At 36.6% G+C, this 26,738-nt stretch overlaps 4 protein-coding genes across 4 annotated transcripts; 1 reads left to right on the top strand and 3 right to left on the bottom strand.

The window, feature by feature from the left end:
• Positions 1-2,995: 2,995 nt before the first annotated feature.
• LOC142546840 (tubulin-folding cofactor A-like) lies at positions 2,996-6,549 on the bottom strand. Its single transcript, XM_075654793.1, has 3 exons — positions 6,317-6,549; positions 4,864-4,950; positions 2,996-3,233 (listed from the first exon to the last, which is right to left on the bottom strand). Exons 1-3 carry the CDS (start codon positions 6,467-6,469, stop codon positions 3,132-3,134), a joined length of 342 nt encoding a protein of 113 aa, XP_075510908.1. The 5' UTR covers positions 6,470-6,549; the 3' UTR covers positions 2,996-3,131.
• Positions 6,550-9,934: 3,385 nt separating this feature from the next.
• Positions 9,935-11,424, bottom strand: LOC142544816 (uncharacterized protein At1g28695-like). Its single transcript, XM_075651853.1, has 3 exons — positions 11,240-11,424; positions 10,767-11,153; positions 9,935-10,449 (listed from the first exon to the last, which is right to left on the bottom strand). Exons 1-3 carry the CDS (start codon positions 11,366-11,368, stop codon positions 9,949-9,951), a joined length of 1,017 nt encoding a protein of 338 aa, XP_075507968.1. The 5' UTR covers positions 11,369-11,424; the 3' UTR covers positions 9,935-9,948.
• A 2,447-nt stretch (positions 11,425-13,871) lies between these two features.
• LOC142546839 (rac-like GTP-binding protein 5) lies at positions 13,872-16,853 on the bottom strand. Its single transcript, XM_075654792.1, has 7 exons — positions 16,231-16,853; positions 16,003-16,090; positions 15,458-15,567; positions 15,275-15,338; positions 14,517-14,581; positions 14,195-14,260; positions 13,872-14,101 (listed from the first exon to the last, which is right to left on the bottom strand). The coding sequence occupies exons 1-7, from the start codon at positions 16,369-16,371 to the stop codon at positions 14,003-14,005; spliced, it is 633 nt and encodes a 210-aa protein (XP_075510907.1). The 5' UTR covers positions 16,372-16,853; the 3' UTR covers positions 13,872-14,002.
• A 6,571-nt stretch (positions 16,854-23,424) lies between these two features.
• On the top strand, positions 23,425-24,310 carry LOC142544147 (uncharacterized). The gene is made up of 2 exons (XM_075651219.1): positions 23,425-23,684; positions 23,771-24,310. The coding sequence occupies exons 1-2, from the start codon at positions 23,592-23,594 to the stop codon at positions 24,308-24,310; spliced, it is 633 nt and encodes a 210-aa protein (XP_075507334.1). The 5' UTR covers positions 23,425-23,591.
• Positions 24,311-26,738: the final 2,428 nt, after the last annotated feature.

The raw sequence follows: 26,738 nt of genomic DNA, 5'->3' as shown, positions 1-26,738 counted from the left end.
AAAAAAGACATTTTTGTCTAGGAAAATTAGTAATGACCTAGAGAAAATGATTACTGGGACGGAAAATGTTAATCAAACTACATTTTGCTACCGGTATTTCCATTATCCTCCAAACTTTTAACTACACTGTCAGCTGATTTTTTCGCTCAGCGAGGAAATAATAGATGCATGCTCGACGTGTGACATCAGCTTAACCACATAGGACCTTTTGAGTGCAAAATTTAAAATTCTCGCAACTTATCCGACACAAAAACCCCAACTTGGGAATCAAAACTCGATAAATTTCTCACCCAATCTTGTATCGTTTATAGAAAAATCTTTAGAAAAGCCAAAGCATTGTAACATGAGGACCCAAAAATCCTGAATCATAAATTGGTTGGGTGGTTAAAAAATAATACTTCTTGATTTTGGACAGACAAAGAATGAATTGCAACCCAAATATTCCAATACCCACCAAAAGAAAGAAAATTGTCACCGGAAATCTACAGGCGAACAGGCACAAAACGAAATGCCCAAGGAAATATGTTCAGCAACCTTGCATATCGCACTCTCAGAAAGAAAGCTAATCATGCATCAGAATATCTAACGTCCAGAAATTGTAAATGAATACACATTACAACCAAAATACAAACGCGAAAAAGATAAGTGATATCGAATTCATAATTAAGTATCTTTACTTACTCTTCGGAGAGATATAGCAACTCTCCGCCGCCTTCACATTTTCTCCAAGCTCCGTTACCTTTCGCTGGGTAGTAACAGGTGGCAAATCTTCCTCAGCCTCCTCCGCTTTCACGTTGGATTCCTCTGGATGCGCTTGTACGTTCACCGACGTCGTTAAAGCGGCCCGCGCAGCCCGCTTGTTGCCTGGTCCAGGCGGAGTCTTCTTGGTCATTCTAGGTGGCATATTTCTCAAAATTCACCGTTCAAATTTACACGATAAATTACAAACACTAAAAAAGGATCGCGACCAACGCTGGAAGATACGATTAATAATCTCGATAAAAAAACTAAAATTTTCGTATGATTGTTGAGTATGCCTGTGCCTCCTCGCTAGCGTATATTCAACGAGAGTGAAACCCTAGCGCTCGAAATCTGTCTCGTACGGTGACGGCCTAATGGCTGTTTTATACTTCGTAAACTGCACGCACACGTGTATTTTATACTTTCGTAATAATAACAATAATAAATCGAACATATAAAAATTAAGGTCAAATAAAATGAGGGTACGACTTACGAGACGTGGATAAGTAGTTCTCACTCGTTGTCTCGTGTCCTTGTACTACAGTTCGGATCTTCTTCTTGATGCGATTCGGGTGAAGTGTGTGAACAAAATCGGGGCAATCCATTTAATCTGATAAGAATTTAATTAAGAGAAAAATGAGCAAGGGATATGGCTTCGAACTGTAACCTGCAAACAAGGAAGAGAACTCGTGAATGGGCGCTAGAGAGGTGTCCGACGTAGCCACTCCGATACTTAAGTCAGCAGGTGATAGATAATGAAAATAACCATTGTAACTTATGAGAGAAATAAATGCTACTAGTGCAAATATATGTGTGAATATATGTAGTTGAATGTCTTTAATGCAAGAAAAACATGTTTATTTATAGGAATTAAGATGATGATTTTTCCTTGTTTTCAGTGCCTACTTACCAATTGTAGCTTTGGATGTCGACTTCCTGTCACGTCGCCCTACTTTTCCATCGTGTCACATCATTAAGATTTTGTCATGAACGATTATCGAGACAAGATCTTACCTACTCAAACACTCGAGTGCAGTACTGTTATCGAGATAGCCCGGGTAGAAATCATCTCGGAGCTGTGTACAAGAGCACGAGCTTTTGATAACCGGGGAGAAGATGTCACGGACATTCACCTGCCTGGCCTATGACGAATTCTTCCTGCAGATTTACCCTGATTTGGGATATCCGTTTAATATCCTGGGCCATCTATGACCTGGACTCTTATGGTATCAAATTTTTATATTTAAAAAATTGATGTGTGAAGTCGAGGAATATTGTTGTTACAGTTTCATTTTACCAAAATATATCATGATATGTGCATACATATATCAAACTTAGTTGATTATTTAATTTGACTTCGTTTATTAATTTAGGTCGACGGTGACCAAAGTTCATTTATTCTCAAAGAAAAAAACTATGGTTCCTTTATTATCATCCATCAGGATTGTTATATTTTGAAAGTTATTATTTGAATTTTATCTTTCAATCTTCATTTGTATAATAAAAAAAATTTATATTATTGTGTCAATTTTTGCTACTTAGCAACTTCTTGTTTTTTTTTTAATAAAGAAAGGTTAATCTTTTTTAGTGGCAAAATATTATTTAAAACCAATTATCAGTAAATAATGTAAATGCATATATTTATAGTAAAACTTAAGGACTGCAATAATATTGTAAGAAATAAGCTTTTAATATATAGTATAATATATATTTATCTATTTAAAGCTAAAAATAATAATTAAAAATCACATGATCAAATAGGAAAAAAATTGATTTAATTATTTATACGAATAGCGTGGTTCAAGGTCGGCGAAAGTAGTATTTAGTTTTATTACAGATATTTCCAAAATATATTTTTGAAGTTCAATATATATTGGAAATCTGATCAGAATATTTAAGGAGGCATTTCTTTCTTACAGTACTTCACTGAGAAAATGCGTTAATATGGTATTTCATTAGTTTATACCATATTTTAAGACATAATGTAATTATAAAACATTTTAAGGGAGAATTGAAAATTTACATAATAAATATGATTAAGTTGGGGGATATGAAAAGAATCAAAATATATACACGGGGAAAAGAAAATGAAAAGAAAGTGAAAATGTAAAAGTTTTACTTTCAGAACAAGAAAATTATTCCACGAAAAGAAAACCCAACAGACTGAAAATCTTTCTGAAATTTCGCCCAATCCAAGAAAGCGGATGCCAAAAACACACTTGGTTTATGAATATAATTAATACTGGAGATAAGCTTGAATGCAACACGAGTTTTTTTATTAAAAAAAAACACATGAAGCAGGAAGTATTGAGCTCGTCCAAATGTTAAAAGCTATGGTTCGATCCCAATGTAAATCAATCTATAACACAGAAGCAAACCGAGCTTTCCATCTAAGCCTCTGAAGTTTGGAATACGTGTTCGATCTCGGAAATGATAGTTCGAGCATCTTGGATCTCTGGGGCTTCCTTTGGGTCTGACTCCTCGAGCTCAACCTGTGAAATAGGTTTCGTGTTAAAGTTTGGAACCAAGTTCAAGACATGGAAATCTGGCATTCTACAGGATGAAACCTTGGGGTGGCGTTGCGCCAAGCATAACATAAATTGGGGAATCAAACCACAGTTACTTCCTAGTAGCAATAGACCCAAGTTAACTTCAATCACTCGAACACATAGACCTACATTCTGGAGCAAAGTTCAACCAATAAATATCGTTAAAATTATGGATTTGTCCTAACTTTACCCCCAAAACTAGCTCAAAAGTGAGGATTGGTCACGTCCATGTATACCAGTGTTTTAAATGATGGTCGAAGCGGGCGCTTTGTTCTAAATGGCGGTCGAGGTCTAAGGCGGTCTATATAGGCGGTCCAAGACTATCGGACGGGCGAGGCGGGCGAGGAGACGGCCGAGATGGTCAATAATATTAAAATCCTAATCAACTGTTAAAGTCAAATAATTTTAAAATCAGTCAAAATCAATCAATTCAAAAACCTTAGATATAATAAAAATACATCTCAATCTTTTTGTATTTATTTTTGGTTTCAAGTGTACTCCACCATCAGCCAACACCTGCCTCAAACCGTCTCCAACTGCTGTCGTCATCAGCCACCACCTTAATTATCTTGTTAGTTTATATTTATATATTTATTTGTACTTTGTCTATATTTTATTATGTTATAAGATGTTTTTTTATGCATAAACATTATTTAATTACATATATTACATAAAGAATTATGAGTATTTGTAACTACATTGCATGATTATATATAATTACTTATAAAAATTTGCTTAAAAAACAACCGCCTAGGCGGTCACTGACCGCCCCACCACCTCCTCCCGCCATTTAAAGCATTGATATATAACTTAATTCAGCCAATGTGAGACATCTAGTACACTCCACTCACGTTCAGGAATGAACAACAGGTACGTGAATTTTACAAAACATTAGCTGGTGGCTCAAGGGTAATCCAACACATAACAGTGAACCTGAGCTTTGATATCATGTTAAGATTGACAATTGAGACTAACTTCATCCCAAAGCTAGCTCAAGAGAAGATAATTGTTCAAATTTATATATACAACTCTCAAGAACTTAATTCACCAATGTGACTAGCTTTTGAAGTGGAATTAGATTTAAGTCTCGATCTTAACAAATATTAATCACAAAAACTCAAACAAAGACACGGTATGATTAATTTTAAAAGTCTGAGATACCCCGGGAACAGTGAGAGGTGAGGTAAAAAGAAACACATATCACCAAGCTATCTTTTTACCCTATCTTTGTTTTTGTATAATACCAAAAGAATTTAAACCAGGAAAATAAAATCATTTTGATACAGGATGGTCCGTAAAATAAATGCAAACTAGCTATCGACTTTGATTTAAGAAAATTTTGAAAACCTATCGTACGAGGATGACAACAAAAATCCTTGGTCACTTAGTAAGAGCCTAATACATGTTCAAGTAAAACTCCTAGACTCCTAGTTAACCTTAATCTTCCACATGTGTTGGCTTTTAAGATGCAAAACTGCTTCCACATGATGTTGACTAAGGTGGAGGAGGAACAATTAACAGTATCAAGAAAAGAACAAAAAAATTGTTTTAAAAATAAAAAATTACAACTCACCAGAAATCCTTTAAGGTCAGTTAGAGCAGTCTCCAGGCGCTTGTGGCAATCTGGTATCATCATCCTGGACTCAGCCAGAACATTTTCCTGAATTAAATACATCAAGAAAAGGAAGTTTTCATTCATTATTTTTTAAAAATAAGCAAACAGGAAAAGATATGATCACTTCGAGACTTGTCTAGCCAGAAGAACCACAATTTCTGTCAAGGAACACCTCCACAATTAATAATTCAGACACCGACTAACTTGATTGAGTCCCGTGCACCCTGCATAAGGCATGGATTTATATGTAGTCTTTCTTTTTATTTTTTAATCACCATGACTTATTGCTACAACTAGCTAGTCAGAAGGGTCAAATACCATTCGCCCAAGATTCGACACGAACAGTAACAAAAATTATACTCATAGATTTCTTTTTTCTCCTCCACGCCCACCTTTCCCGTCTTCACCCTAAAAAATCATACAAAACTAAAAACTCAACAGACATCAAAGTTCTTAGAATCTTAACTGCCTCAACTATGACATTTTCAATAAACTTCCATACTTACTTGTAAAATATGAATCGTGAGCGCAAACTTCTATTTAAATCTGCTGTATTGTATTCCTATCCATCGTTTACCTCCACCAGTAAACATACATGATCCTTTAAAGTAATATCGAATAATCTCGAAACAATCCAAGAGGCCACAAAAATATAATCAATAATCCTAATCTTAGGACTTCTCCATCGATGACAACCCCCCGTTAAAATGTATATCTTCAAATTGTATTTTATTAAGACACCCCATATTAGTTCCAATCATCAAAAATTAACTTCATCTAGCACAAAATAGACATTATGATCATTTAATGTACAAAGAAAATCGCAGAGAAATGCAGAACGCAATTTCATGCTCGAGTAAGTACTAGATTTCCTACTCTAAACTTTGTGCACATTGCATTTCTAATCCCTTGGCTAGTGAGCTAACTCCAATTACCTTCTTGTTTAGTCTCAACAACCCAAGGCACCGATGGACCTTCACATTTCTTGTCTACATCAAACGAAATCACTGGAAATAGCAATTTTAAATCTGGAAATGACAACCATCCCAGATGCATAATGATATCCAAGTTATTGGAATTGAGAACCCAACCTCGAAACAAGTCCTTAAAACAGACCTCACATGCTCACATAGGTTCAAATGTAAATGAAGGAAGGCGGAACCCATAGACTAGAATAACATGATAGCATCCTAATTGATCCGACATTACAAAACAGAACAATCAAGCAATTTAGCAAGACAACTCAATGTCGACTTTAGTATTTCTTTTTCGGGTCAATTTTGAGTGGTTGAATGCTCGCATTGCAGGTCCCCGGTCGTGGATCAGTATTACATCTCAAACTAAATCTGGAATTCACCATCTCACACTTACATCCCAACAATTAAACAGCATGAAGCGCGCCAAAACTGACCTGCTGCTTGATGTCAAAAGGATCGGCGGCGTTGGCCTTCATATCAGCAGTTTTCGCGGCCTCTCTTTCCACCTCTTTCTCGTAAGAGTCAAGTTCCTTCACTATTCTCTTGCACGTTGAGGTCTTTATCTTCAGATTCCTCAGCGTAGCCATTTTCTGCACTTACTGCAAATTGAAAATCACAATCACCTAAATGGGTTCTCTAGGGCTTAAGTGATTACGGGGAAATTTAGGGAAAAAGTAGTGGATCGCAAGTATTTAAAAAAAAAGATTCATAAGTCAATTTATTTAAATGTTTTGTGTTTTAAGTGTAAATATATTTTTAAATTTGATTACATAGTCTACCCACGCTTGATCTATCTAAAGTTCAAAATCGACCAAAGCTTGGATCGACCAAACAATGGTCGACCATTATTTGGTAGACCATTGATTTGGTCAAAGACCAAAGCTTTGGTGGTCGACCAAAACAATGGTCGACTATTGTTGATGGTCGACCAATGGCTGACAAAAATCTGATAATATTAACATTTATTACTTCTGTTTCTTCGACTCACTTGAAGAAGAAAAGTCGACCTACAAACCGTAGACCAAAATTTTGATATACCCAACATTTTACTTGAGTCGACCAAAATTTGACCTTGGTCGATCAAAATGTTGGGTCGAGTAGACCAAAAGCTCTTGGTCGATCCAAGCAAGCTTTGGACTTGGTCGACCAAATTTTGGTCTACTCATTTAATTTATGGTCTACCCAAAATGGGTAGACCAAAGCAAGCTTTTGGTCGACCAAGCTTTGGTCTACCCAAAATAAGTAGATCAAAGTTTGGTCGACCAAAATTTTTGTTTGGCAGCTTAGATTAATCCAGTGCTTGTTTTTGTATGGTGATTTTGGGTCGACCAGGTTATTTCTGGGTCGACCTTGTTGATATTTGAGTCGATCATGTTGATCTCTGGGTCGACCCACGTTGATTTTGGGTCGATCAAGGTTGCTTTTGGGTCGACCATTTTTCTAACATATGAATCCATATATTTGAAAAATAGGACCGATGATTACTTAATTTTGACGGATAATTACATAATTTTGAACAATGTTGCATGTTTTTAACATATGAATCACATAATCTCACAAGTATGTTCTATAATGTTACATGTTATGACATATGAGCCACAATTTCACAACTATGTACATGTGTTTTGACATATGAGCCACAATTTCACAATTATGTTATATGTTTTAACGTATGAATCACAATTTCATAACTATGTTACATATTTTAACATATGAATCACAATTTCACGATTATGTTATATGTTTTAACATACGAATCATAATTTCACAATTATGTTATATGTTTTAATATATGAATCACAATTTCACAACTATGTTACATGTTTTAACATATGAATCACAATTTCACAACCAACTATGTTGCATGTTGTTTTAACACAATTTCACAACCAACTATGTTGCATGTTGTTTTAACATATTAATCACAATTTCACAATTATGTTACATGTTTGAATATATAAATCACAATTACATAATCACAAGTATGTTTTATAATATTATATGTTTTAACTTATTATGTTACATGTTTTGACATATAAATCACATAATTTCACATGTATGTTTTATAATGTTACATGTTTTAACATACCATGTTACATGTTTTGACATATGAATCACAATTTCACAAGTATGTTACATGTTTTGACATATGAATCACAATTTCACAAGTATGTTACATGTTTTAACATATAAATCACAATACATAATCACAAGTATGTTCTATAATGTTATATGTTTTAACTTATTATGTTATAGTTTTGACATATAAATCACATAATTTCACCTGTATGTTTTATAATGTTACATGTTTTAACATATGAATCACAATTTCACAAGTATGCTACATGTTTTAACATATGAATCACAATTTCACAATTATGTCACATGTTTGAATATATAAATCACAATTACATAATCACAAGTATGTTCTATAATGTTATATGTTTTAACTTATTATGTTACATGTTTTGACATATAAATCACAATTTCACAACTATGTTACATGTTTTAACATATGAATCACAATTTCAATTGAATTACATGTTTTAACATAAAAATCACAATTATATTTTTTAACATATGGATCATAATTTCACAACTATATTACATGTTTTAACATATGAATCACAATTTCATTACATAATATTACATGATTTAACATATGAAATACATATTTAACTTGGGTCGACAAATTAACATTTATGTATCAACTTGGGTCGACCCAAAATTCCAGTCTTTTGGTCGACCCAAAATTTTATTGGTCGACCAAAAAGAATTCATCTTGGTCGACCCAAAATTTTGTTGGTCGACCAAGAAGAAATTTCTTCTTGGTGGACCAACATTTTGGTGGACCAATATTTTGTTGGTCCACCAAGAAGAAATTTCTTCTTGGTCGACCAACACCAAGATGAAATTTCTTCTTGGTCGACCAAGAAATGTCTTCTTGGTCGACTAACTTAATTTTGATCGATCAATTTTTTTGTGAATTTTAATTGGAGAATACGTGTGTCGACCGAAAAGAAAAAGAAGAGGACAATTAATTGATTAAGTTAAAAGTTTAATTACGATTAATATAATAATCAGGAGTCAACTCCTTGTTTCTTAAAAAAAAAGTCAGAGTCCTTGTTTTTTAAATACTTTCTGTCTCACTCCTATTTTTTAAATTAGCCCAGTGATTATGCGTGAAGCTAAAAAAATATTGAATTCAAATTGCAAAAAATAAAAATAATTATAAAAAATCTACGAGCAGTTTATTATATTTCTCTACAATTTATTTGCTGATATTCAATAAAAATATATTCGAGATACGTCTAAGCATAAAGTCCACGAGTGTATGCAAAAGATTATAATTTTTTAAAAAATAATTAAATTTATTAATTATACAAAAAAGTGAAAAATCAAAAGTGAAAAGGGTATGAAAATAAAAGTTTAGGCTGATTTTTTTTAAGGTAGAGTTATTAATAAATATGTGATTTTCATATTAGTTTTTTAATAAAATAATAAAAATATTCTTTACATAACGTATCTCTAATCCATAAAAAAAATTATTTATTTATCAGAATATCATAATCATTTTTGAAAAATCGAAATTAACATTAGACTAACTTTGAGATTTCTAATTAAATTGATAAAAAAAAAAAAAAAAACATAAGCACATGGGAGATTAAAAAAATAAAAAATATATATATATCAAAAACTGATTCAAGTCAAAAGTGAAAATCAATTTTTTCTTAGTGATTCAAACACTTCCTAAAACAAACATCAATAGAAATTTGTTCTAACTGATTGCAAACACACCCTGAATGCGATAGGAACTTAAAAATGCTTATTTACTTTAGAATTCCGAAATCCTAAATTAGCTCAATCACTGTATTTCAATACCACATATACATACAATCGCATATGCTAGTAAAAATGACTAATACTCGCATGGAATCAACAATTTTAGTTGTTAATCAACCTTTTAAGTTGTAAAAAGTAAGTCAGATGGCAACAAAAAAGTTCGAATGTACATTATGTATTTCACAAACTACCTAATGCTAAATCCCACGTAATGTTCAGTCGCTCACTTCCATGAATTTACACATGAGGAATGATCCGTCCATTGAAAATTAGAACTATTATTACTATTCTCATTGTTCTTGAACCCTTTCCAGTCTCTAAGAACGGTCTTCAGATCGACCAGCTTCGCTCCGATGGTGCGACAACAATTGGCATGAACCGTAATGACCACAGTAACATCTTTACTATCACTGCAGAATCCACTGAAGTATAATGTATCAAGAAATCTTGGCATGACACCTAATTGATCGAGAACGCCATGAAGCACTAATTGCTCCAAAACATCTTGTTCTTTCATCCCAGTCGAGTTCTTCCTCATGTCGTACCATATTTCGAACAACGATATGGTCCGGTTGTTCGATCGTACGTAGTAAAATCCTGTGTTGATGTTGTTGAGTTCCGAGGATGAATTGCCATTGAAAGAATCTGTGCTTATTTGCAAGTCCAGGGTTTCGTTCATGCTTAGTCTTGTGAGTGGATTCCTTAGCCATAGCACATCCGTGTCCTTCCATACAAACAAGAATAATTAATCAGTCTTGCTATCGTCATTGTACTCGGATATTTTACATTTATCTCAACAATTTTGACTGGAAAAAAATTATTTATTTGACGATTTTTATCGTCGTAATCTTCGTGCAGAAAATATAAGGGGAACTACCAAATATATATATATATATATATATATATAGGATGCAATTGTATATATTAAAAAATATAATTAAAATTTTGTACTAGAGTAAGATAAAATGTAAATCATTCAATTCGAGAAAAAAAATTCGAATGGCAAAATGCTATATATAAATTGAGAGGAAGCATGAATACCGTGAAGATGAAGTTGTAGCCTTTCTTGAGGACATTTAGTAGAAAACTAGTCCTTCTCCACATCATCTCTATGAAATCCTTCGACATGTAAAGCTTCTCTGCGGAGAAATCATCGCCGCCTCCGTCCACCAGCAGCCTGTAACAGTTCAGCCGCCGGAACTCACACCTCTCATACGCTGTCTTGTCCACAGCCACAACAAGTAAATGATCCAACAGCTCTCTTGTTCCTTCTCCCTCCCATAAACTCTCCAGAAAAATATCGAACATCGACGGATACTCGTTCTCGTGAGGCTCGACGTAAGCTTTGTTGATAATGGCGATAATCAAATTCTTGTTTGGCATTGCTGCATTTTCCAGGGCTATTTGCAGATCATCTTTCAAGATTTCCTGCAAAAGTTTCAAGAAAACTACATATAGATTAATTCTCTGTAAACAGACGAATGCAAGAACAACGGGACAGTTAAATCACGTACCAAATTTGGGTTTGGGAGTGATCTGTAGTCTGAGGGTTTGATACTAGAAAATAGAAGAAAAAGGGTTAATGCAAAGAATATCGAGAATAAAACTATAACATCAGCGATGGAGAATTTGGAGCAACTCATTTTTCTCTTCAAATTTTCAGTGTTGATTATTCTTTTAATGGAGATGGGATTGGGGATCGAGGGATTTTATTAGAAAGACAAGTTGGAGAGTCATGCAAATCACCTGAAATAATAGTCATTTATATTTATAATCAGTGGAGGAGCTAAGGAGCGCCCGCTCACATCTCATTTTTTTATTTTATCGATTGCGGTTCAGATATAATTATATTTTTTCACTACCTCTTAATATTTGTCATTGTCCTCCTTAATTTTTTTTGCTCCAACCTCTATTTTCTTACTCAGTCCATGTTTTTAATAACATGTAAGTTGGAAGGCGAAAATTTGTGTGAGACGGTCTCACGGATCGTATTTTGTGAGACATATATCTTATTTGGGTCATCCATGAAAAAGTATTATTTTTTATGCTAAGATTATTAATTTTTATTGTGTATATATATATATAATTATGAAGACCTCATATTCTATTTATGATTTAAAGTAAGTATAAACAGAAATGAATAACTAACAAAATGTCAGGTATTAATTAGTTGGAACTAATACGAACGAGTATAATTTTCGGGTGAACCGGAAATAACCGATTAAATGGATTATTTATAATCTTTTCAATTGTATAATTTATTGAATCGAATTTATCGAAAAGCAAAATGAACGTCTGGCCCACCAAAGCACAAGTAGGATCAGTCTACTTTTGTGACAAAGTCACATGTGCTAATCTCATTTTGCCACCATAAAACTAATTAAAATTTATATAAAAAAACGTATACAATAAAATCTTTATAAATTAATATTTAATAAATTAATAATTTTTTTAAGATAATATTTTTTCTCAGTCCCTACTTGTTCAATGTAATAAATTAATAATTTTTATAAATTAATAAGGTAATATTTTTTTTGGAAGGCACTTATCTAAAAGTATGATCCAATCAATATAATAAATTAATATTTTTCCAAAATTATAAATATAACTAGAAAACTTAGTAAAATTTTATTTTATTATTCGTTTTTTTATGAAACATGTAGAGAAAATATTGAAAATGAATAAAATATAACTTTATTGTTGTTTTAGTTTATACACTTAATTTTATTTGAAAACAATGAATATCACTAACTTAGTTTTATAAATATATATGTAGACTGAATTTTTTTTATAAATATTAATTCAAAAAATATGACATCAACCTTGATTAAGCGCGCACAATGACTTATTATGTTTGTTGAATAAAAAACACTATATAAAATAATAAATTATTCATTTATCGATTAATTAATATATCTCTATATTAATCAAATTTCGTGGTCACAACATTATTAATTTTTAGAGGTTTTATATATGCAAAAGATAGAGAAGATTGATATCCTTGTGGATTTATCTAAATATATCATTAATATTAACTAGTAATCTTTGCACGCGTTATATATATATATATATATATATATATATATATATATATATAAATTCACGATAAAGATTAAAGAAAATATTTTCGTTGTGTTAAATATTTTGGAAAGTGGAGGATGACATTGATAAGCAAATACATAAATTTACTAAATATAGTTTTATTAAATGAAAATATAGTAGTTTTATAATTTTAAAGTTGTATTGTTGATATTTTAAAAAATTTATGATTACACCAAGTCATTTACTTTAATTTTTTCCATCTTAATAATATCGTATAGAATTACTCTAATTGCTACCACACACATTGTGTGAGCATAATATTTATATATTAAAAATTTCATTATATAGAATTAATTTAATTTTAATTAAAGGGAAATATCACGACTATATAAATATATATGACTACGTTAAGTATAGTTTGATTGGTTGGTTGAAAAATTAGAAAGAAAAATGGTCGAAAAGAGAGAATTAAGAAAAATGAAAATGACGAAAGTTATAAATTAATGAAAATTTGAAAAACGCTTCACCATCACACCAACAGCAAGATTCTCTCCTTTTGATAGATATGGTGACAAATGTTATTCTTTTAGGAGTAAAAACTAAAATTTGATAGTTTGAAAATTTGAAGTTCTATGGGACGCAAGAGTATATTTTTTGTGAGACGGTCTCACGAATCTTTATCTATGATACAAGGTCAACCCTACCGATATTCACAATAAAAAAATAATATTCTTAGCACAAAAAATAATACTTTTTCATGGATGACCCAAATAAGATATCCATCTCACAAAATACGACCAGTGAGACCGTCTCACACAAGTTTTTGTCGGGACCATAATTAATTCAAATAAAATTTGATAATTTATTTGTTTTGTAGCTAATACTATCAAATTTTATATCTCTACAAATTTTATGATTCGAAATAGAATAATTATCTTATCTTACTTAATTAAAAACATAAAAAACTTCATTTTCATAATTCCAATATATTTCTATTTTTTAATTGAAATCTGGATTATTTTTAAAGACCATTTCACTCTAAACCAAGTAGAGGAGAAATTTTAAATTGTTCTTTTTACGATCAAACCCCAAACATGGAAAGACTTGTAAGAGATCAAAACAGCAGATTATGCAAAACCCGAAAACACATTATATATCACATATTTTCCCAGAAGAAAATAAACTTGGAGAGAAAAATAGAAATTATAATATCAGCATTCTTGACTGAATCCGGATCAAAAAATCCGGCATGCTTTTGAGTATTTGGTCTGATTCCTGAGCTTCGGTGGCCGAAGAACGACCTTTATCGCTGCATCAAACACAGCCTTCACATTCTGTATTTCAAGAATCGCTCAAACTAATCAGACGAGACACTCGAAACAACTTCAAGAAAATGCATGAAAAGATCGATCGGGAATAGAACAAACCTGCTGTGTCTTGGCACTGCACTCGATGTACGCTACTGCTCCTATTTGCTTCTTTAGTTCTTCGCCCTGAAAATTTAAAATTTAAAATCACAGATAATCAACCTTGTTGGTACAAGTTACTAGTTCATATCAAAATTTTACTATCAAGGGAGTAATCTAAATCTTCGAAATGTCTCATTAGAACGAGCTCGTTCAAGCTTAAGTTATCGATATCACAAGTACAACATATATTCAATCCCCCGAATAATCAACAAAGTTATGATAAATTGATAAATTTTATAATGACAATTTAGCTTGAGGTAGAGTTCTCATATGTACGTACCTGTTGGGTGGAAATAGTGAATGCTCCCGGATAGTCATTTTTGAACTGCTTGTCCTCTCTCAAATCTGGATTATCGTGAACTCCATCAATCACATTTAGTGTCAATAATCGAGAATGGAGCCGAAGATATGTCGATAAGAATTGGAACTCGAATAAGGAAAAAAATTACAGTGCCTAGTCCTCGAGAGCTACTTATAATATTTGAGCTTAAAATACAAATGGAATTTAGAACGAACTCTCTTCATAGGCCGGATGGTGGCTTATTGTCATTTTCTAGCCTACCATAGCAATATAATTTAACAATGCATTTTTTTTACCTTTACAACAAGGAAAGCGCCATAGTTTGATCGTCGTGCTCCATAAACAACATACAAGATAATGATATGTTCTCCACCATTTCTTCTTCAATTGACTCAATGAACTAATTCATAAGACGCAAAGGGTATATATATCTCGATTACCTAACTAGCACTCGTATATATTTCTATTAACATGATTCACATAGCAAATTAAACCCTGTTCAGATGCATAACCTGTCCTTTGTTCCACCAATATATGTAACGAGAGATTCTCAAGAATTTCAAGACACTGATACACTCAACTCTCAAGTGAAGAAAATTTCAAACTGTTTTTAAGAGAAGAAACATTGTGGGAATAGGATTCAAAATGCCAAACCGAAAACAAAAACCTTTGTAGAAAAGCAAGACAAAAACACAAGCAACTAGTTATCTTTTATGAGGATTAAAAAGAATCCTTACCTAGTTTTGTCCCCACGAGAACAACGGGCACTGAAGAAGCATAATGCCTTAGCTCGGGGACCCACTTCGCCAATGTAAAAAGTAGCACAAAAGCAAAAGAAGCAATAAGTATACACGGCATCAAGAAAAGTTTAGTGACCACCACTTGACTAAGCACGAATGTTCAAGGAAAAAGGTATTTACTTTCTTTGAAATGTTCTCAAAGCTTGGCCTACTTATAAGTGAGAAGGCCAGCAGGAAGACATCGGCTCCTCTGTAGCTAAGGGGCCTTAATCTGTTATAGTCTTCTTGACCTGCCATAAGTCGTTTCAAATTTAAGAATCTATAAAAGAAAAGCTAATACAAACATCATTCTTGCACAACTAGCTATGGCTTTTACTCTTTTCTTTATGCTGTAAACTCTAAAGCATCGTCAGCTAAACAAGGTAAGGGCAAAAAATAAAAAAATATTTATATTTTGACAAAGATAATAGGATTGTATGTTCATTTATTTAACTTCAAATGGATGATAGGATCGAATTTTTTAGAGAGAGACTCAGTCAGAAATGATTAAATGACCATATGAACAACTCCAAGGCCTTAATTGAAACCCCAAGCAACAATTAGCGAAGAGCTCTAGCTTAATTCTAGAAAGAAAATGAATTTTTAAATAAGCAAGAAATTTGATGGCCATATTTAAAAAATTAGCAATAAGAAAAGTAAAGACATGAAGAAAGGGATTGTTTTACCAGCAGTATCCCACAGGCCAAGATTCACAGTTTGCCCATCCACAGAGACATTGGCACTGAAGTTATCAAACACAGTTGGAACATAATCCTGAATCAATCAAGAATATACAGCATTATGGCCAAAACACACACACACACAAAAAAAAACATAGTATAACAGTGAATAAAGCTCAAAAAAAGAAACAGTAAAACACACACTGTCTGTGAGCGTTGTGTGTATAAACTTACGGTGGGAAAGGTGTTGCTGGTGTAAGATATCAGAAGACAGGTCTTTCCAACTGCACCATCACCAACTGTAACACATTTAATGAATTTGGTTGCGGTGGCATTTGAATTGACACTGCTATTCGTAATAGTGCTGGTACTCATTCTTTTAAATCAAAAACACATGCCAAAAGAGGCAGAAAAATTTCAAGAAAATCGACACTCCCAACTATTGCGGTAATATTTTCTTGAAGAAATCTTGGGGATCAAGGAAAACAGAAGAGACCCTTTTGAGAATGTAGCGAGGCGAAAAATATCTTCTTTCTCAATCATTAACAATGAGTATTTGAAATGACACTTTGTGGGGTTTAAAGAAGAGTGGGGGGCATGAGAGGAGGGAGAAAAAGCAAGATAAAGATTTTCTTGAGAACTTCTTTTCGGCAGGAAAGCTGCTTTATTTTGAGTTGTGTGAGTGGGAAAAAAGAGAGGAATGCTAATTCGCCATTATAATTTTAACTGGTTAAGAATTACCAAAAGAATGAACGAAAATGAAACTACCCGAGGAGAAAGTGAGCTTCCTGGTGCCTCGCAGTCGCACTTCACTGATTGGAGAACTTTCTGGGATTTGAGCTCAGTTTTGTTCTAGAATGGATCCAAAATTTTCACACTAAAAATTTGACGAGAAAATAAATTAAATATAATATGGACATTAAATAGGAGTATATTAGTAACTGTTTATAAAAATATCGAAAATGAACTATATATTTTGGAAGATCGAAAAAAAAACATGAACTATATAATAGAGACCAATGGAATACGAGAATGATTGCATGACAAAAAAAACTTGACAAAATTCTTTTCTAAAAAAAAAAAAAAACCGAACACTCAAAAATATATTTCATTTGGGGGCAATCATCCCCGCAAAAACCATTCTTCTTTTCGTTCTTTGTATTGTGATGGTCGATATTGCACTCAGTGTACATCAATTGTAAACTAGAAACTTCGATGTTAGAAGGAAGGCAAAGTTGCTCATGCTCGCATCGAGTTAAGAGATATTGTACAAATTAAATGAATAATACCGGATGATTTTATGTTTTAAACTAGGAAAACTATATGTTGTGAAAGATCATATACATATTGAATTTTTTAACATGAACTGTAATATACTTTTATATTGAAATTAGTGCGTGTAAAGAATTTTGAGGAAGTCAAAGTACGAGTTGTAGTGGTACATAGAGCTTTATTTTTTATTTTTTTGACAGCTGAAATCTTGTAATTTATTAAGAAAAAGATATGTCCGTAATTACAAGTTTAATCAACCACAAAAAAAAGATCCATGCTCAAAAGCAAAAGCAGCAAACGAGTGAGCCACCCGGTTAGCCGATCTCCTAATATGAAAAAGATGAGGGCGCTAGAGCTTTATTGTGTTGGCATTATTGTCTACTTTTAATGCAGGAAAATTACGGTGGTCTTGTCTTGTTTTTCAAAATATTTTGAAATGATTTTTGAATTTGAATCTTCAGAATTCATGTGAGTTATGGATGACCAAGTAGTCAAGGTTTCAGATTTGCAAACGCAAATAAATGAAAGGGAATCCTTGAGATGGTAGTGTCTCGAATAAACAAGATCAAGGTTTCTCAACTGTGATGCTGACTCCAAATTCAGGTAGTATTATAACCAATCTAAACACAGGCGAATGCCGGTATGTCGCGGCCAAAGAGAAGCTAAACTTGGCAAGAACGAGAGACAAAATGACCTTCAATTCCATCATTGCAAAGTTCTGTCCAAGCACGTACGAGCCCCGACTCCGAATGGCATATAAGCTCGTGGAATCTTGCAGGCTCGGGTGATCCCTTGGCAAATCGATCTGGCTTGAACAGAGGAGCGTCTGATCCCACTTTTTAACCTCAAGAAAATATGAGATTTCTATTAATTTTATAGTTTAATGCACCACTTGGTTCGTGAATGAGACGAATACTGATGAATACATAAATATCATAAATTAATATAATTGAACAAGATAAATTATACATGACTAATCTTTTGTAAAATTTAAATCAATCATCGGATAAAATAAAGATGAATAATCAGCAACCAAATGTCTTATTGTTTGCACCAAGTGGTGCTAGACACATTCTAGATATAGAATTTAGTAAGGAAATAGTGTGTCGATTATTTTTTTTTTCCAAGATCCCCTATTTTTCCGTCTATATAATAATAATAATAATAATAATAATAATAATAAGCCATTTCCAATTACATCACATGGCCCCCTACACTTTTTGTATAAAGACTTGGAGAAATGGCAACAAATTAAGGGGTCGTAGGTGTAATGACCCACTTTAGTTTGGTAAAGTGCTATTTCAGTATTAATTATAAAATAAAAAATTTGCAATTACATATTAGACAAATTACGACCCCGAGCAACATATATTAGAATGAAAGATTAATGGAAGAAGTAGAAAAGAGATATGTCATCAAAAATTTGGATAAAAATGTTTAAAAATCGATATATTAGATATTGATTTGAGATGAAATGTGAAAAAATCGCTTGGTTTGTAGAATTTATATCCATATAGTCGATCTTGTAATTGATAAAAATGTGTTATGATAATGAGACGGTATCTGAAAATTACATAAATAACAATAAAGTGTATAAGTTAATGCGTATAAATATTAATTGACGTGCCTGACATTGTCTTTGGTAGCTATTCGAAGAATTGAAATAAATAATATCGGAAAATGGACTTTTGGAGTTATGTAATAGTCTTCGTCTCCCATGTACTTACCAAATATTTCATCTATTTAACTTTATTGAATTTTATTTAATTTGTCTGTCTTCAAATTGCAGAGTAGATCCATTACAACTTGCAAAGACCTGTCCAAAATTTAAATTATTAAGTCTTTCCGAAAATGTTAGGTATCGTGATTTAGTTTTAAAAAGGCTTATTTAATTTATTTTTTTTTAAAAAAAGATGCCTCGATTTTGATATTCATCTGCTTTTAGCATTTGTTTTTAATTTACCTAAAATATAAATTTGAGACAATAAACCCCTTGAAATAGGAGACTCGTCGTTGTCAACAATCATGTAATATTATATTATATTAGTAAGTTTGAAGTAAATAGAATTACTAAAGTTGATGTCATAGTTATTTTAAAAAAAAAATAACAAAAAATATATTTATAAAATTATAAAAGTATTCTGTTTTAATTTCAAAAAACAAATATTATAAAAATATATTTTAGTAAATTTATGTGATATCATATCTATTTCCCAATTTTTTTAAAACTATTAACATATTTTTTAATATTTATTTAGATTTTTATTTTAAATATTTATATCATTCTTAATTTTAAAACTATTATAAAAAACAGTAAATTAAAAACAACAAAAAAACAAACCACAAAAATACACGAAAACGAGTGCAAAAGACCGTTAGCATCAATACATTTTTGGTAGTCAAATTCTATTATCCCGTAATCTCGTTATGCACATTTAAAAATTTACAAAAACTCAGGTAAGATTTCAATTTAAAAAACGATTCAAACTCATTATCAAGAAATTTGTCTCTCAGATTCTTTAATTTTTGCATACATTTTTTATGTGAACTCATAAAATGGATGAGCCGGGTAAGGAGCTCCCCCGAATCAAATCAAAAATTTAGTGTTTAGGAATTTGAGTGAAGATAATGGCTTCGATAACTACTGCAAACAAGAAAAGAAACTCGTGAATGGGCGTCGGAGGCGTGGCCGACGTGGTCATTCTGATCCTTAAGTCAGCAGGTGAAGAAGGAAGAACACAAGCAATATATGTGAGAATATATATGTACTTGAGAGTTCAAAGATTTTAGAATATGTGAATAACATTAATACCTGCTTTTTATAGGAGAAAAAGTGGGGTGTGTACGTCGTTTTCCGTGCCACCTACTAAGTATGGCAAGTCAGCTGTCCATACTATAGCTTCTGATAACTTCTAGAACACTCCAAACCCATGTAGTTCTGACAGATTAGACAACATGTATTAATCACACTCGAGTGTTGAACAATTCTCGAGATGGCCCGAGTGTTAAGGTACCCGAGTGCTTGTATGAGGGTCCGAGCTATTGATTATCCGGGAAAAGAAGAAGTGTCCGAGTAGTGAGGAAAGTACCCGACACATTGGCTCTGATCCGGACTATCCAATGAATAAACAGAGTTAATGATGATTCAAATCTTTATGGGGTATTGATACTCACGGGAAATTTAGGGTCCGATCCACGCAAGCGTCACTAATCCAGACACGGGCTCCAAAATTATCCTGGGCCTGAAATCACAAATAAGACCGTTAGGAGGGGGCCAGGAGGGTATCCTGGCGTAGCCCCTCCGACGCTCAAGTCAGAGACTTAGGATATATGGGGGGAGCAGCTAAGGGCGCTGCTGAAAACAATATAGTGAATGAAATATCGTACGCTCAAACCTGGTATTTATAGGAAAATACCTGGGCTTGTCATGGGCCCTTCACCTGTGGGCCTTAGATAGGGGCCGGGGGTTTGGGCCAGATCTTGATGGGCTCATCCATGGGGTATCACCAGTCTCCCCCTCCCGAGTCGAACTGAATCGTAGGTTCAAAGTTCGATTAATGGTGTTGTCCTTGGTTCATCGGCGATGAGGATGTATCGTACCAGAAAAAATTAATTTCGTTTGCCGTTAACGAACGATGTTCACCGCTGCAAAAATTACGGGAATCGACCTGCCCGATCAGGTCGCGGGGGTGTGGGGGCAACGCCCCCAAAAGATTTTTTTTTTCTGCCGTCCTCCAGTCTCCAAAGATTTGGAAGCAAATCTAATCATAATCCTGCTCTGAAAGGAAAAGATATCAAATCAAATCACAATCTTGATAAGATTTGTGCTCCCCCTATAAATATAGGCTCCTTTCCCACTTCATTCTCGCTTCACCCCTACATAATTTTTCAATCACGCTCACGCCCTGCTCACGCAACCCATCACCACACTCGGCCAGACGCCCATCACTCCAGCGCGCGCCCACCCTCTTCGACAACTCACGCTCGAGCCACCGCCCAACTCCCTGCCTAGCCAACGCCTCGCCTCGCCACCTTGCCTCTACCCCGTCCGCCCGAGCGCCACGCTCGCCTAGCCAATGCCCAGCCCCGAGTTTGCCCTCCTTCCAAGCTCGCCCCTCGTCGAGCGCCCTGCCTACGCTCGCCCCGCCGGGCGCAACTCACCTTTCGCCTCGCCCAGCGCTTGAGCGCCCTGCCTACGCTCGCCCCGCCGGGCGCATACCCTGCCACGAGCTCGCCCGGCCGCACGCTCGCCCCTGCCACGAGCTCGCCAAGCCGCACGCTCGCCCCTGCTGCCCGAGCGTCTCGCTCGCTCCTGTCACGCTCGCCCGAGCGCCTCGCCCCTTCCGTGCACATACCCTGCCACGAGCTCGCCCGGCCGCACGCTCGCCCCTGCCACGAGCTCGCCCCACCGTGCCACGCTCGCCCCTGCCACGAGCTCGCCCCTACCGTGCCACGCTCGCCCCTGCCACGAGCTCGCCCCACCGTGCCACGCTCGCCCCTGTCACGAGCTCGCCCTTGCCCCGAGCTCGCCCCGCCGTGCCACGCTCGCTCGAGCGCCGAGCGTCCCACGCTCGCCCAGCACCCGAGCACCCGCTCGCCCCTCGCCTGCCGCTCTCGCCCTCTCCAGCCGAGCGTCTGCCTGCCGCGCGCCCGAGCATCACACGCTCGCCCATCACCCGAGCACCAGCTCGCCCCTCGTCCTTGCACGCCAGCCCTCACGCGCCGTAACGCACCTTGCTCGGTCATTCTTGCGATTCTATTGCTTTGAGTATTTTCCCCTGCCTCATCCGGGTCAGTTCTCTCCTCTTCCTGTTTGATTATCCTTAGCACTTATGTCTTCTTCCGATTCCGATTCCGATTCCGAGTCTAGTTCTTCGGGTGGTTCTGAGGGGTTTAGCGAGTCCAGCGAGTCCAGCAGGTCTAGCAGGTCCAGCGAGTCTAGCCAGAGTAAGATTTCCCTAGCCGATCCTGATTTTACCATTGATCCTCCCGAGGAAGAAGTCACCACTCATAGTCGTCCGGGTAAGGAAGTTCGTCACGTGACCCAACAGATGAACATATCTAACGCAGACAACTTGTGGTATGGTCATTTGTCATCCCACATCCCTTCCGGTAGCGAGCCAAAACTTAGAACTTTATGGCACATTCATTCCTCCCACCAGATTATCATTCCTAGCCCAGAGGACCGGCCCTATCTAGCCCCTAAGGGCTATTATACCTTCTTTCAACATCACTTTGATGCAGGTCTCCGTTTCCATTTGTGCGATTTCTTCCAAGAATTAAGCAAGTACTACCAGGTGCATTTAGGTTTACTCACGCCCAATGCTTTCCGTTTGATAAGCTGTTTCGCTGTGTTATTCAGAGCTTTAGGCCTCCCTTTGAATTGCACCACTTTTTCCTACTTCTTAGTTTTGTCCAGGTCAAAAGATGGACCTTTCTATGTAACCTCCCGGTCTAGCCACAAACTGTTCGATGGGGCCCCCAGTCATGTGAAGGATTGGAAAAAATACTTCTTCTTTGTACAGCCACCCAAAGAATTGACTTGCTTTACCGATTGGTACCCTGTCTTCACTAAACCCAAACTTTCCAAGAGTTATAAGAAAGATGAGGAGTACCTACAGATAATGAGTGTACTAGGAGATCGATGCTTTAACATTCCCAAACTTCTATCTGAGGATCTCCTATGTCATGCCGGGTTAAGTCCCGTTAAAATTAAGCTGAAGGAGAATGCTGGTAGATATTCTCATCTGTCCATACTTCTTGTTTTTCTTTTATTTATTATGTTACTTGATAACATTCTCATTTGGTTCCTTGTCTCTGCTTGCAGGTACTAGAGTCATGAACGCCCTATTTCTCCGTGAACTTTCCAAGACAAAGGCCGGGGGTTCTTCATCAGCTTCCCAGAAATCCATTACCCCGGCAGTCACGATGGGCCCAAAGGGAGATTGTTCTGCTGCTGAGAAAAAGAAAACAGGTTCCTGTTCTACTACCGCGAAGACGCCTGCTAGCTCCCCTAGCTCCCCTACTGTTGCGAAGAAGAAGAAGGCAGGCTCCTCCTCCTCCGCCTCAGAGCGAGCCTCCTCGCCACCTCCTCGCGCCAAGTCCCCTCCTCCGTCTGGTAAGCAAAATGCATCCACTGATCTTAGCCCTCAGCCCCTCAGCATGGCAAGCGCAAGATTTCTGAGATTTCTGTCGTATCGGTCTCTTCTCCAGAGGGGTCCGAGCCCGATGAGGGGCCTCCCCTCGCATCGGCGGTGCATCCTCTATACACTTCGGATTCGGCCATCGTGGGGCGGGGTCCTACTCTTCTAGCTCAGAAGATAATGTATCAGCTTCCTTCCGACGCCGATGCAGCGTTCATGGGTTCACTGGGGTGGTCAGACCTCCTCCGCCGGACATGCAACAGTGTCACCGAGGTATACTTCTCCTTATAACCTTTAGATTGATGTTTAATATACATTTGATATTCTTATCGTCTTTTCACCCTTGTCTACTTATGCAGGGCATGATGTACGTCGGGGAGTTGGCTGAGCGCGCTCACGCCGCTCGATCTGACTCTTGTCAAGAATTACGCGAGGTTCAGGCTCTCCGCGAACAGCTCCAGGCTACTATTGATGAGATGAAAGTGTCGCATGCCAAGGAGCTTTCGGAGTCCCAAGCTCAATTGTCGGAGTCCCAAGCTCAATTGTCGGAGTCCCAGATCCATTGCGGCGAGCTCTCAAAACAGAAGCAGGAGTCTCAGCGGCTGATAGAGGATCAAGCTAAAGAGATCAAGAAGCTGAAAAAAGAATTAAAGAACTCACAGGCTGAGCTTAAAGACGCCAAGGCACGACATGTTGCAGAAGCCTCCTCCTTCAAAGAGGAATTTCTCAAATCCGAAGAATTTGTCGAGATCTGTGGCCCGAAAGCTTTTCACTACCTGGGGGTGGGTTTCGATGGTGCAGTCGGCCTTTTCCATGCTCAGGGCTATCCTCCGCCAGGCGCCCCTACTGACTTTATCGACTTCGAGGGCTTCATATCGAGTCTCCCCCCAGATTCCTAGATTGAGCCCCTTTATTTATGTTATTTTCTGCATTGTTTTATTTTCCATAGGATTATGCGACTTTTGGGACGTTTACATTTGATTCTTTCCTTTTGCGCACTTTTGACATGTACGAACTCGTTTATTTATTCAACCTTGAGTATTTTGCATTTGAATTTACTGCTTCTCACGAGTTTGTCTCTGATACTATTAACCTGTTAGTGCAAATAAAATCATCACCCTCTAACTCCTCTGCTAGATCATACCTTAGCAGGACAATAAAAATCAACCACCTTCCCCTGCTAACTCCTCTGCTAGGTGACACCTTAGCAGGAAAAAAAATCAACCACCTTCCCCTGCTAACTCCTCTGCTCGGTGACAGGAAAATAGAAATTCACCATCTCCACCCTCTAACTCCTCTGCTAGGTGACACCTTAGCAGGAAAATAGAAATCAACACCATCACCCTCTAACTCTTCTGCTAGGTAACACCTTAGCAGGAAAATAGAAATTCACCATCTCCACCCTCTAACTCCTCTGCTAGGTGACACCTTAGCAGGAAAATAGAAATCAACACCATCACCCTCTAACTTCTCTGCCAAGTCATACCTTAGCAGGAAAATAGAAATTCACCATCTCCACCCTCTAACTCCTCTGCTAGGTGACACCTTAGCAGGAAAATAGAAATCAACACCATCACCCTCTAACTCCTCTGCCAGGTCATACCTTAGCAGGAAAATATAAATTCACCATCTCCACCCTCTAACTCCTCTGCTAGGTGACACCTTAGCAGGAAAATAGAAATCAACACCATCACCCTCTAACTCCTCTGCCATGTCATACCTTAGCAGGAAAATAGAAATTCACCATCTCCACCCTCTAACTCCTCTGCTAGGTGACACCTTAGCAGGAAAATAGAAATTCACCATCTCCACCCTCTAACTCCTCTGCTAGGTCATACCTTAGCAGGAAAATAAAAATCAACACCATCGCCCTCTAACTCCTCTGCTAGGTCGGGCCTTAGCAGGAAAATAAAAATTCAACACCTCTACACTCTAACTCCTCTGCTAGGTCGGGCCTTAGCAGGAAAATAAAAATTCACCTCCCCCACCCTCTAACTCCTCTGCTAAGCCGGGCCTTAGCAGGAAAAAAAAAATCAACACCATCACCCTCTAACTCCTCTGCTAGGTCGGGCCTTAGCAGGAAAATAAAAATTCAACACCTCCACATTTAACTCCTCTGCTAGGTCGGGCCTTAGCAGGAAAATAAAAATTCACCATCTCCACCCTCTAACTCCTCTGCTAGGTGACACCTTAGCAGGAAAATAGAAATTAACACCATCACCCTCTAACTCCTCTGCCAGGTCATACCTTAGCAGGAAAATATAAATTCACCATCTCCACCCTCTAACTCCTCTGCTAGGTGACACCTTAGCAGGAAAATAGAAATCAACACCATCATCCTCTAACTCCTCTGCCATGTCATACCTTAGCAGGAAAATAGAAATTCACCTCCCCCACCCTCTAACTCCTCTGCTAAGCCGGGCCTTAGCAGGAAAATTTAATTTCTCCCCTGCACTCTGCTCCTCTACTAGGCGATGCCATAGTAGGAAAATTTAATTTTTCTCCACCCCAACTCTACTCCTCTGCTAGGCGATGCCTTAGCAGGAAAATTTAATTTCTCCCATGCACTCTGCTCCTCTACTAGGCGATGTCATAGTAGAAAAATTTAATTTTTCTCCACCCCAACTCTGCTCCTCTGCTAGGCGATGCCTTAGCAGGAAAATTTAATTTTTCTCACTTTCATAATACACCACCATTCATGAACTGAAAAGAAGAACTTGATTTTATTGAATTCCAATGGATTACATAAGAAAGTTTGAAAGTAAAATACATCGACGACAGAATCAAGAATAATACTTCCTAAGGTGATAAGCATTTCAAGGCCTCTTCAAAGCTTTGCCTTGCGCATTCTCTAAGTAATAGGCTCCAGAGCTCAGCCTCTCGATCACTTTGAAGGGACCCTCCCACTTTGGGTCCAGTTTTCCTCTCTGCTCTTCTTGCACCTTCCTCAGAACCAAGTCACCCACCTGAAAGTTCCTCTGCACGACTCTTCGATTATAAGACTGTGCAACGCGGTTCTTATAAGCTTCCAATTGAATGCTGGCAGCCTCCCTCTTTCCTTCCAAAAGATCAAGGTCAGTAGCGCGTCTCGCACCATTGTCCTCGTCATAAAACATCACCCTTGCCGATTCCAACCCGATATCAGCCGGGAGCACTGCTTCATTACCGTAGACCAAACTGAAAGGAGTTTCTTTGGTTCCCTCTCTCGGAGTGGTTCGGTATGCCCATAAGACACTTGGTAGCTCATCCACCCAATTGCCTTTGGCTTTGCCCAGTCGAACTTTCAGACCCTGTACCAGCGTCCGATTAGTCACCTCCGCCTGGCCA

This window comes from Primulina tabacum, chromosome 5 (genome assembly GCF_025594145.1).
Source record: "Primulina tabacum isolate GXHZ01 chromosome 5, ASM2559414v2, whole genome shotgun sequence".
Classification (NCBI taxonomy): Eukaryota; Viridiplantae; Streptophyta; class Magnoliopsida; order Lamiales; family Gesneriaceae; genus Primulina; species Primulina tabacum.
Note: the sequence above shows the minus strand (reverse complement) of the source record. Positions and strands in the feature narration are given on the sequence as shown.